Source organism: Mustelus asterias, chromosome 6 (genome assembly GCF_964213995.1).
Source record: "Mustelus asterias chromosome 6, sMusAst1.hap1.1, whole genome shotgun sequence".
In the NCBI taxonomy this organism is placed as follows: Eukaryota; Metazoa; Chordata; class Chondrichthyes; order Carcharhiniformes; family Triakidae; genus Mustelus; species Mustelus asterias.
Window position 1 is genome coordinate 98835545 of NC_135806.1, and position 13063 is coordinate 98848607.

Here is a 13063-nt window from a genome sequence, read left to right on the forward strand (position 1 = left end):
AAAACCAGATCCCTGCACAAAGGACACCCAGGATTTAAATCACGAGGAGAAAGATCCAAAGATGTGCAAGTTAGGTGGATTGGCCGTGCTAAGTTGCCCCTTAGTGTCAGGGGGACTAGCTAGGGTAAATGCATAGGGTTGTGGGGATAGAGCCTGGGTGGGATTGTGATCGGTGCAGACTCGATGGGCCAAATGGCCTCCTTCTGCACTGTAGGATTCTATGATAGATTGTGTGAACTTGTGATATATTCCCTGGAATTGAGAGAGTTGTGTGGCAATTTGATCAAAGTTTTCAAGGTATTAAGGGGAACTGATAGGGTAGAGAGGGAGAAACAATTTGGTTGGAACCTAGGACTAGGGGCCATGGGGTCAGCAGGTAATACTTCTACATATAAAGGTCAAAAAGTTTGGCAGTCTCTTCTGCAATGTCAATGCTCAATAGAACTGCAGTGAATGTGTTAACTAATTTCAAAAGGCTTTGAATTTTCTAAAAATCCTTCAACAAGGTACCACATGGTAGATTCATCACTAATGTCAGAACATATGAAATCAGAGTGTAAGTAGCAGAATGGATATAAGTTGGTTACAAAACAGAAAAGAGAAGGTAGGTGTTAAGGGTAGCTACTCAGACTGACAAAGGGTGGGAAGCAATGTCCCACAAGGATTTGTGCTGGAATCACAGTTATTCAAAACTTACACAAACAATTTGGGTTTGGAAATTGGAAATACAACCACAAAATTTGTAGATGACACCAAATTGGAGAGTATATTTAATACTGAGAAAGACAAAGACTGCAATAGAATACAATGAATCATTAATGAACTCTCAGAATGGGTCAAAGATGTGCAGATTATGTGGATTGGCCATGATAAATTGCCCCTTAGTGACCAAAGATGCATAGGTTTGGTGGATTTGCCATGGTAAATGTACGGGTTTAAGGGGATAGGGCGGTGGGGTGAGCCTGGGTAAGATGCTATTTTGCAGAGTCAGTGCAGACTCGAGGGGCCAAATGGCCTCCTTCTGCACTGCTAAGATTCTATGGGTGTGTAATTGGTAAATGGATTTCAAGATAGATAACTGTTAGGTATTACATTTTAGTAGAAAAATAAGGAGGCCATGTGTACTCCTTGGAAAATAAGAGTTGAGAGTCTAAATGGGATAGGGAGCAATGAGAGCTAGGTGTACACAACCACAAAAGGTAGCAAAGCAAGTTAATAAGGCCATATTAGAGTACCATTGGAATGATGCATAAAAGATTTGGAAGTATGTTACCCAAAGAACAGTAAGAATGTGGAACCACAAAAGCAGTTGGGGCAAATAGCAAAGCTGCACTTAGAGCTACAACGGGGAAGAAAAATAAACATATGAGAAAAAAAGGAAAAGAAAGATAAGCTGGTAGGTTAGATGAAGGAGGTTGGAAGGAAGTTCATGCGCAACATAAACAGTATCATAGATATGTTGGGTTGAATGGTCAACCTTCTAGGTAATTCATTCCACATAAAAACAAAAGGCGGCACAGTGGCACAATAGTTAGCACTGCTGCCTCACCCAGGGACCTGGGTTCAATTCCTGGCTTGGGTCACTGTCTGGTGTGGAGATTGCACATTCTCCCCATGTCTGCATGGGTTTCCTCCGAGTGCTCAGTTTCCTCCCACATTAATGATTCATTAATGATTCATTGTATTCTATTGCAGTCTTTGTCTTTCTCAGTATTAAATATACTCTCCAATTTGGTGTCATCTACAAGTTTTGTAGATGTATTTCCAATTTCCAAACCAAAATTGTTTGTGTAAGTTTTGAATAACTGATTCCTGCACAAATCCTTGTGGGACATTGCTTCCCACCCTTTGTCAGTCTGAGTAGCTACCCTTAACACCTACCTTCTGCTGTTTAGGTGAATTGGCCATGCTAAATTGCCCCTTAGTGTCAGGGAGACTAGCTGGGGTAAATGCATGGGATTATGGGATAAGGCCTGGGTGTGATTGTGATTGGTGCAGACTCGATGGGCCGAGTGGTCTCTCTCTGCACTGTAGGATTCTATGATTCTATGACCTGTAAAGGAGACTTGCCCACTTTGATTCAAAATGTGAGGTCAAAGGTGAAATGACAGTAACATATTCCACAAACCACACAATTCTCTATTAACTCATTTTATCCAGAATTAATAATAGTTTTGTGGTTAAAAATTGAAGACATTTAACAAAATGCATGTAGAAAATTTTCTAAGAAGTGAACCACACCTTCAAAATAAATAGGATCGTCATTTTTATCAATAAAAAGAGTCGCACTAAGTACACTTCCAAGCCTGGCACCTCCAGTGGTATTCCAAAGGATGACTCTGAAAGATTCTATATCCTCAGGAATCTGGGTATAGATTACAAAGATAACAAAACAAATTAACTTGGAATTTCATAGTTTATGTAACGTTTTTTTTCTGTATAATGAGTGAACTACAGGTTTGTTTCCACTTTAGTCATTAGGAATTTATAAAGAATTCAACCAAATACTCTGGGGAATAACAACATTGGACTATTGCATATTACATTTCCTGCAGACATACAAGCCTCAATTATCCTGGTCAATATTATGTTTGTCACAGAATATGTTGTTCCAATGTTGACATGACTGGTGGTAATATTCGTAATTAGACAGGCACTCTGTGTAAATGATGGCATCTGTCACATGGCAAAGTACATATCCTAATTTTTAACACTTTTGGATGGTCAAGATTCCAACAAATTGAAATTTAAAGCCATTGGAGTAAAACATCATCCATGATGCATTCTAAATTCTACCATTAAAGTCTCATCAACATCAACCCGGTTATAATTTGGCTTCCAATGAAAATCAGAGGTAGAAGTGATAGATGAATTTGGCAAAGCAAATTAATTAATATTAATAGAAACATGGAGGCTTGCTGAATATTGGAAAGTTATTCCTCTTGACCCAACTATTGATTTACAATACCTCCATGAATTTATTTACCTCCAGGTAAGGTAGAGGAACCTTACCAGGGAGGTAGAGGAACTCCGCATAATTCGGGAGGCGGAGGTGGAAGTTGATAGGAGTTATAGAGAAATAGTAACTCCTAGAAATGAGGCTTGGGTCAATGCCAGGAGGAGGGGTAAGAAGCAATCGGGAAGACAATCCCCTGGGGCGGTTCCCCTCCATAATAGGTTTTCGGTGCTGGAGGCTACAGTTGAGGAGGAATCAACTGAGCATAGAGAGCAGATCTCTGGGGGTGAGCCGAGTGAGAAAGCTCAGGTGGTTAGGGGCTGTAAAAGACTGGGCCTTGTGATTGGGGACTCCACAATTAAGGGGACAGATAGGAGGGTCGGAACTAAAGGTAGGGACTCAGGGTTGGTGTGTTGCCTACCAGGGGCTGGGGTCCGGGATGTGTCTGACAGGGTATTCAGGACTCTTAGGGGGGAGGGAGATAAACCACAAGTTATTGTACATGTGGGGACACACGACATAGGGAGGATAGGGGAAGGGGATATTAGGCAGGGATTTATGGAGTTGGGGTGGAAACTAAAGGCCAAGACTGACAGAGTGGTTATCTCTGGACTCTTGCCTGTACCACGGGATAGTTTAGAGAGGAATAGGGAGAGGGAAGGTTTGAATTCATGGCTGAGGGGATGGTGCAGGAGGGAGGGGTTCAGGTACTTAAGCAATTGGGGCTCGTACTGGGGAAGGTGTGACCTCTATGAGAAGGATGGTCTACACCTTAATCAGAAGGGGACCAATATCCTGGGGGGTAAATTTGCTAAGGCCATGCAGGGAGGTTTAAACTGATTCGGGGGGGGGGAGGGATCCTGAGTAGTGGGGCTGAAAGTGAGGGATGCATGGATGGGGACTGCAATGCACGGCATTGCAGAGGTGGGGTGGAGCAGGGTTTGAAATGTGTATACTTCAATGCCAGGAGTATTCGCAATAAAGTGGGTGAACTTGCAGCGTGGATCAGTACCTGGGACTTCGATGTTGTGGCTATTTCAGAGACATGGATAGAGCAGGGGCAGGAATGGATGCTGCAGGTCCCGGGGTTCAAATGTTTTAGTCGAAGTAGGGAAGGAGGTAGAAGAGGGGGAGGGGTAGCATTATTGGTCAGAGATTGTATCACAGTGTCAGAGAGGAGGTTTGATGAGGACTTATCTGTTGAGGTAGTATGGGCGGAGATTAGAAATAGGAGAGGAGAGGTCACCCTGTTGGGAGTCTTTTATAGACCTCCTAAAAGTTCTAGAGAGGTTGAGGAAAGGATTGCGGAGTCAATCCTGCTTAGGAGTGAAAGTAATAGGGCAATTGTTATGGGGGATTTTAACTTGACTAATATTGACTGGAATTGTTATAGCTCTAGCTCGTTAGAGGGGTCAGTTTTTGTTCAAAGCGTGCAGGAAGGTTTTTTGACTCAGTATGTAGACAGGCCAACTAGAGGTGAGGCTATATTGGATCTGGTGCTGGGAAATGAGCCAGACCAGGTGCTAGACTTGGAAGTTGGTGTGCATTTTGGTGATAGTGACCACAATTCGGTTACGTTCACCTTAGTGATGGAAAGGGATAGGCATGAACCTCGGGCCAGTGGTTTTAGCTGGGGGAAGGGTAATTATGAGGCTATTAGGAGAGAATTAGGAAACATAGGTTGGACTAGGAGATTACAGGGACTGGGAACGTCCGACATGTGGAGTTTTTTCAAGGAGCAGCTACTGCGAGTCTGTGATAGGTATGTCCCTGTCAGGCAAGGAGGAATTGGTAGGGCTAGGGAACCGTGGTGCACCAAAAAAGTTTCTTTGTTGGTTAAAAAGAAAAAGGAGGCTTATGTTCGGATGAGACGTGAGCACTCGGGTAGTGCACTAGAAAGCTTTAGATTGGCTAAGAGGGAGTTGAAGAGCGAGCTTAGAAGGGCTAAAAGGGGACATGAGAAGACTTTGGCGGATAGGGTTAAAGAGAATCCTAAGGCGTTCTATAGGTATGTCAAGAACAGAAGGTTGGTTAGGGCAAGTTTAGGGCCAGTTATAGATGGCAGAGGGAAGTTATGTGTGGAACCGGAGGAGATTGGTGAAGCATTGAACCAATATTTCTCTTCGGTGTTCACGCAAGGGGACATGAATATAGCTGAGGAGGACACTGGGTTGCAAGGGAGTAGAATAGACAGTATTACAGTTGATAAGGAGGATGTGCAGGATATTCTGGAGGGTCTGAAAATAGATAAATCCCCTGGTCCGGATGGGATTTATCCAAGGATTCTCTGGGAGGCAAGAGAAGTGATTGCAGAGCCTCTGGCTCTGATCTTCAGGTCGTCGTTGGCCTCTGGTATAGTACCAGAAGATTGGAGGTTAGCGAATGTTGTCCCATTGTTTAAGAAGGGGAACAGAGACTTCCCCGGGAATTATAGACCGGTGAGTCTCACTTCTGTTGTCGGCAAGATGTTGGAAAAAATTATAAGGGATAGGATTTATAGTTATTTGGAGAGTAATGAATTGATAGGTGATAGTCAGCATGGTTTTGTGGCAGGTAGGTCATGCCTTACTAACCTTATTGAGTTTTTTGAGAAAGTGACCAAGGAGGTGGATGGGGGCAAGGCAGTGGACGTGGTATATATGGATTTTAGTAAGGCGTTTGATAAGGTTCACCATGGTAGGCTTCTGCAGAAAATGCAGATGTATGGGATTGGGGGTGATCTAGGAAATTGGATCAGGAATTGGCTAGCGGATAGGAAACAGAGGGTGGTGGTTGATAGTAAATATTCATCATGGAGTGCGGTTACAAGTGGTGTACCTCAGGGATCTGTTTTGGGGCCACTGCTGTTTGTAATATTTATTAATGATCTGGATGAGGGTATAGTTGGGTGGATTAGCAAATTTGCTGATGACACCAAAGTCGGTGGTGTGGTAGACAGTGAGGAAGGGTGTCGTAGTTTGCAGGAAGACTTAGACAGGTTGCAAAGTTGGGCCGAGAGGTGGCGGATGGAGTTTAATGCGGAGAAGTGTGAGGTAATTCACTTTGGTAGGAATAACAGATGTGTTGAGTATAGGGCTAACGGGAGGACTTTGAATAGTGTGGAGGAGCAGAGGGATCTAGGTGTATGTGTGCATAGATCCCTGAAAGTTGGGAATCAAGTAGATAAGGTTGTTAAGAAGGCATATGGTGTCTTGGCGTTTATTGGTAGGGGGATTGAATTTAGGAGTCGTAGCGTTATGTTGCAACTGTACACAACTCTGGTGCGGCCGCACTTGGAGTACTGTGTGCAGTTCTGGTCCCCACATTACAGGAAGGATGTGGAGGCTTTGGAGAGGGTGCAGAGGAGGTTTACCAGGATGTTGCCTGGTATGGAGGGGAGATCCTATGAGGAGAGGCTGAGGGATTTGGGATTGTTTTCGCTGGAAAGGCGGCGGCTAAGAGGGGATCTTATTGAAACATATAAGATGATTAGAGGTTTAGATAGGGTGGATAGTGATAGCCTTTTTCCTCTGATGGAGAAATCCAGCACGAGGGGGCATGGCTTTAAATTGAGGGGGGGTAGTTATAGAACCGATGTCAGGGGTAGGTTCTTTACCCAGAGGGTGGTGAGGGATTGGAATGCCCTGCCAGCATCAGTAGTAAATGCGCCTAGTTTGGGGGCGTTTAAGAGATCCGTAGATAGGTTCATGGACGAAAAGAAATTGGTTTAGGTTGGAGGGTCACAGTTTTTTTTTTAACTGGTCGGTGCAACATCGTGGGCCGAAGGGCCTGTTCTGCGCTGTAATGTTCTATGTTCTATGTTCCATGTATATCTCCTTAACCAGCTGCAGTATCCCTCCCAAACTCTGTATCCATGTCACCTATTCCATTCCACTTTTTGGCCACTCTCTCAGCTTGATCCAGGTTGTTCACATTCTCAACTCCTATTGATCCGAAACATAAATTTCAATTCCATCTCAACACTAGGACCACCTGCTTCCAGCACCGTAACATCACTGGTCTCTGCCACTGCCTCATCTTTTCTGCCTCACAGATGCCTTGTCACCTCCACACTCAATGTTTCCCTGGCTGGTTAATCCAAAACTCTGCTGCATTGTACCCCATCCAGCAACACCTTCTGTCCAGCCATCATCCCTGGGCTAGCTAAACAACAAGTGGTTTACGGTCCCTCAATGCTAAAAGCTTTTGAATTCTCATGTTTATGTCTGTTCATTGCTGTGTGCCTTCCTGTTTCTGTAAACTATTTCAGCTCTGGAATCCCATTAAAAACTCTGAGCTGAATTTTTGACATGAAGGTGAGAAACAGGAGCTGGGTTTATTTTCATTTCAGAAACTTGCCTGCAGTGGGAAACTGATTAAAGTGAGCATTTTCATGGGAGTGCACCCTTAATTGACGTGGAGATTGTAATGACTTCAATGAGACTCATGAGATTGGCCTCTTAGAGTACAAAGAACAAAGAACAGTACAGCACAGGAAACAGGCCCTTCGGCCCTCCAAGCCTGTGCCGCTCCTTGGTCCAACTAGACCAATCGTTTGTATCCCTCCATTCCTAGGCTGCTCATGTGACTATCCAGGTAAGTCTTAAACTATGTCAGCGTGCCTGCCTCCACCACCCTACTTGGCAGCGCATTCCAGGCCCCCACCGCCCTCTGTGTAAAAAACATCCCTCTAATATCTGAGTTATACTTCGCCCCTCTCACCTTGAGCCCGTGACCCCTCGTGAACGTCACTTCTGATCTGGGAAAAAGTTTCCCACCGTTCACCCTATCTATCCCCTTCATAATCTTGTACACCTCTATTAGATCTCCCCTCATTCTCCGTCTTTCCAGGGAGAACAACCCCAGTTTACCCAATCTCTCCTCATAGCTAAGACCCTCCATACCAGGCAACATCCTGGTAAACCTTCTCTGCACTCTCTCTAACGCCTCCACGTCCTTCTGCGGCGACCAGAACTGGACGCAGTACTCCAAATGTGGCCTAACCAGCGTTCTATACAGCTGCATCATCAGACTCCAGCTTTTATACTCTATACCCCGTCCTATAAAGGCAAGCATACCGTATGCCTTCTTCACCACCTTCTCCACCTGTGTTGCCACCTTCAAGGATTTGTGGACTTGCACACTCTGTGTTTCTATACTCCTGATGACTCTGCCATTTATTGTATAACTCCTCCCTACATTATTTCTTCCAAAATGCATCACTTCGCATTTATCCAGATTAAACTCCATCTGCCACCTCTCCGCCCAATTTTCCAGCCTATCTATATCCTGCTGCATTGCCCGACAATGCTCTTCGTTATCCGCAAGTCCAGCCATCTTCGTGTCATCCGCAAACTTGCTGATTACACCAGTTACACCTTCTTCCAAATCATTTATATATATCACAAATAGCAGAGGTCCCAGTACAGAGCCCTGCGGAACACCACTGGTCACAGACCTCCAGCCGGAAAAAGACCCTTCGACCACTACCCTCTGTCTCCTATGGCCAAGCCAAAGAAAATTACAGCACAGGTACAGGCCCTTTGACTCTCCAAGCCTGCACCGACCGTACTGCCCGACTGAACTAAAACCCCATACCCTTCCGGGGACCATATCCCTCTATTCCCATCCTATTCATGTATTTGTCAAGACGCCCCTTAAAAGTCACTACCGTATCCACTTCCACTACCTACCCCGGCAACGAGTTCCGGGCACCTACTACTCTCTGTGTAAAAAATCTGCCTCGTACATTGCGTTTAAACCTTGCCCCTCGCATCTTAAACCTATGCCCCTGAGTAATTGACTCTTCCACCCTAGGAAAAAGTTTCTGAATATCCACTCTGTCCATGCCTCTCATAATCTTATAGACTTCTATCAGGTCGCCCCTCAACCTCCGTCGTTCCAGTGAGAACAAACCAAGTTTCTCCAACCTCCCCTCATAGCTAATGCCCTCTATAGCAGGTATCATCCTGATAAATCTTTTCTGTACCCTCTCCAAAGCCTCCACATCCTTCTGGTAGTGTCGTGACCAGAATTGAACACTATATTCCAAGTGCAGCCTAACTAAGGTTCTATAAAGCTGCAACATGACTTGCCAAGTTTTAAACTCAATGTCCCGGCCGATGAAGGCAAGCATGCCGTCTTGACTACCTTCTCCACCTGCATTGCCACTTTCAGTGACCTGTGTACCTGTACACCCAGGTCCCTTTGCCTATCAATACTCCTAAGGGTTCTGCCATTTACTGTATGTTTTCTATCTGTATTACCTTCCAAAATGCATTACCTCACATTTATCCGGATTAAACTCCATCTGCCATCTCTCCGTCCAAGTCTCCAACTAAACTATATCCTGCTGTATCCTCTGATGATCCTCATCGCTATCCGCAAATCCACCAACCTTTGTGTCGTCCGCAAACTTACTAATCAAACCAGTTACATTTTCCTCCAAATCATTTATATATATTACAGACAGCAAAGGTCACAGCACTGATCCCTGAGGAATGCCACTTGTCACAGCCCTCCATTCAGAAACACACCCTTCCACTGCTACCCTGTCTTCTTTGATCGAGCCAGTTTTGTATCCACTTTGCCAGCTCACTCTGATCCCATGCTTCACCTTCTGCACCAGTCTGCCATGAGGGACCTTGTCAAAGGCCTTACTGAAGTCCATGTAGACAACATCCACTGTCCTACCCTCATCAATCATCTTCGTCACTTCCTCAAAAAACACGATCAAGTTCATTAGACACGACCTCCCCTTCATAAAAACACTCGATCAAGTTCATGAGACATGACCTCCCCTTCGCAATACCTCCCCTTCATAAGTTCCTGATTTAAGTCATAATTGCCTGCCTAATCAGGGAACCTCAACTGTACATAAATATGGGAGTGTCAGGTCCACTGGCACTCCTGATTTTGAACCTGAACCACTGTAGGAGTGGCAAATGAGTTTGCAAATAAAAGGGAATCTGATGAAGGGACACCGGCTTTGGAGGAGTTATTTCAGAGACAAGAGTTCATGTCCACTTAGAGCCAGTGGTATCAGGAATGGAGATGGCTCACGTGAAATGTGGGACTGATTTAGACTCCACATAGCAGCCATCACTGAGGCTGCTGGTTGTCCAAATGGAGAAATCTGCAAATTGTGCCAAGGCCTTCCGTCACACCAGAGGGAAGTGAGATGTAACAGGAGTGTAAAAAGGCCTGGTACCAATAGCAATGTTGTCCATTGCTTCATTGATGCCCAACCTGGTTCTAATGTTTAACAAAAGGTCATCTGGACTCGAAACGTCAGTTCTTTTCTCTCCGTACAGATGCTGCCAGACCTGCTGAGATTTTCCAGCATTTTCTCTTTTGGTTTCAGATTCCAGCCTCCGCAGTAATTTGCTTTTATCCTGGACCTAATGTCAGAGGCCAAGAAGTTGGAAGGGTGGGGGGGTGGTCCTCATCCCAGAGGATGACAGTGGTGCACCATGTCATCTACAAGGACTTAGCTGTTCAGCATCATTTACTTCTGCATCCAATTCCTCCTCTTTTACTTCCACCTCCTACCCTGACAAACTGTTTCCTTCCAGGTCCCCACCATCTTCAACGTCAACACCTCTCTGAATGTAATGGAGAGTATAGCAAGCTACCACAATGACCGAGACCCTTACATGAGTTTACTGCAGGGCACTGCCTAACCTGTCCAAGCACTGTGATTGCATCTTCAAAGGCCCAATTACCTCCTGAATGGTTGTCTGACTCAGCAGTTGGCATTGGTTGTACTGCCTGTGCCCGTCTGGAGCTCCTTTAGAAGAGTGTGTAGCTATGTGATCAAGGGATATCCGTTATGCCCATGGATCCATCCATGCACTTTGTGGGTTGGAGTGAATATCTGAGGCTGCAGAAACTGCTGATTGATGAGGGAATCATGGCAGCTACCAGGAAATCAAGTATACACATGGAGTCCTTTTTGTGGTTGCAGACAACTGAAAGTTGAGAGCGAGCAAGTCCTTTCTGGTGATGAATCTAGCTGGCAGGTTACTTTGTGGCTTGATGGCCATGTGGGTGCAATTGGCAATTCTGAGGAAGGATGTTCTTGCTCTCAAGGGAATGCAACGGAGGTTTACCAGGCTGATTCCAGGGATGGCAGGACTGATGTACAAGGAGATGTTTGACTCGGTTAGGATTGTTTTTGCTGGAATTGAGAGGAATTAGGGGGGATCTCATGAAGACTTATAATATTCTAACAGGACTGGACATGGTAGATGCAAGGAGGATGTTCTCGATGGGGGGGCGGGGGGCGGGGGGGGGGGGGGGGGGGGGGGGGGGGGGGGGGGGAGGGAGGCGGGTACAGAACCAGGGATCACAGTCTGAGGATTCAGGGTAGACCATTTAGGATGGAGGTGAGGAGACATTTCTTCACCCAAAGAGTGGTGAACCTGTGGAATTCATTACCACAGGAAGTAGTTGATGCCAAAACATTGAATGTATTCAAGAGGTGGCTAGATATAGCACTTGGGGTGAATGGGATCAAAGGTTAGGGGGAAAAAGCAGGATTAGGCTATTGAGTTGGACGATCAGTCATGTTCTTAATGAATGGCGGAGCAGGCTCGAAAGGCCAAATGGCCTCCTCCTGCTCCTATCTTCTATGTTTCTATGATGCCCTGCACCTGGGGAATCTAGTGCGGGAGGTGAAACCCACCACCCTCTCTTTGCTGAGGCATTGATTGACTGGTCTGGAATTAAATGTACTGTCCAGCTCTGGCAAAGTGGGCATTGGAGATAAGGGAGATAAAGTGCTGTGTAGCCATTTGAGATGATACCAAGTCTACAGCTGATCTCTGGAAGGAGCCATAGCAAAGAAATTCAAAGCCACAGTGATTTTGATGATCAATAGCAAGGCATTGCAACCAGTGTGATGCGGTTCCAGATTCTTCGTGATGGGGTCACGGATATCAGTGACCATCTGCTTGGTAAATCACAGTCTTCTGTAGCACGGGGCTTTGTATTTGGCACTGAATTGTGTTGAGCTTATGGCCTCCATTGCCTTCCTCTCTTCTCCCATGTTCCCCTGATGCCTCATTTTCCGCTCTCCCTCTGGAGGGTGCTGACTCTTTTATTGCCACTGGGCCCAAAATCTGACAGTCATGGCCCTTTGTAGCTATAACCTTCCTTTTGGACCTGTAAGTACCCAACTGTGACTGACAGTCTTACTACCTGTTCTTCTGGACTCCCTTCCCTTCAAATGATTGGCAACAAATACCTCCAGAAACCCATGCATTCCCCCTTCAAAATTCCACCTTCTCCCTCCAACAAGTTCTTAATGAACTTTTCAAATACTTTAGTTGACCTCAATAGGATGAGGAGCCAGATCCATTCCCACCTAGTGAAAATTATCTGTGCCGAGAATGATGTCCTTTGTCCCTGACCTTGGGATGGGGGTGCATGAAAAATTCAATCCTCTGTGTTTCTCTGACTGCTGTTCATTCCTAGAAAGTTGGTCCCACCACTGGCAACTGTACTTTGAGCAGCTGAGGATCTATTTTCTGGAGTTCTCCTAAACCTCGCTCTCTCCTCTCTTTAAAACTAAATTCTTGGCCAAGCTTTTAACCACCCACCTAAACTCCTACTTTGCCTCAGCATCCAGTTTTGTATGGCTATGCTTCTTTAAGCAACTTGTAACATCTTCTTCATTGAAGATAACATATCCGTGCAATCAGATACTGATTCTTATTGCATGTAATAAAGTACAATAAAATAAAGATCAACACAGTTCCATTGGAGCATGTGTACCATCTGATCTCGTGATTCTCAAATAATCAGACTCAGTGTGGGGTCAATTGTTTAAACAATTTTTGTTAGGCACTCACTCTTGGATATCTGTTATAGGAGGGTGTGAGAAAATAAATTCTGGAAGATAGTGTTGATTGGGACAATCATTACCTGGGTTACACATATGGGAGAAATTCATATGTTACATTGCATTCCAACAGTGTAATTTTTCTCACCAGAGCATATTCATCTAGTTTTAAATTACTCCACAGAAAAGATTAAAACAGCGAAAAATAGTTTCACTCCCCACTGGGGATATCTCAGTGACCAGTTTAAGGTAATCAATTCCTCCACCCTGATTACGTCTTCTGG

General features: G+C 45.0%; 1 protein-coding gene across 1 annotated transcript in view; it reads right to left on the reverse strand.

Annotated features, from left to right (window-relative positions):
* The window catches only part of adgrv1 (adhesion G protein-coupled receptor V1), a 504809-nt gene that overhangs the window by 423593 nt on the left and 68153 nt on the right, over positions 1–13063 (reverse strand). The window contains exon 15 of the mRNA XM_078213879.1: positions 2242–2365. Within this exon, the coding sequence (XP_078070005.1) occupies positions 2242–2365 (124 nt within the window). The remainder of the gene's footprint in view (positions 1–2241; positions 2366–13063) is intronic.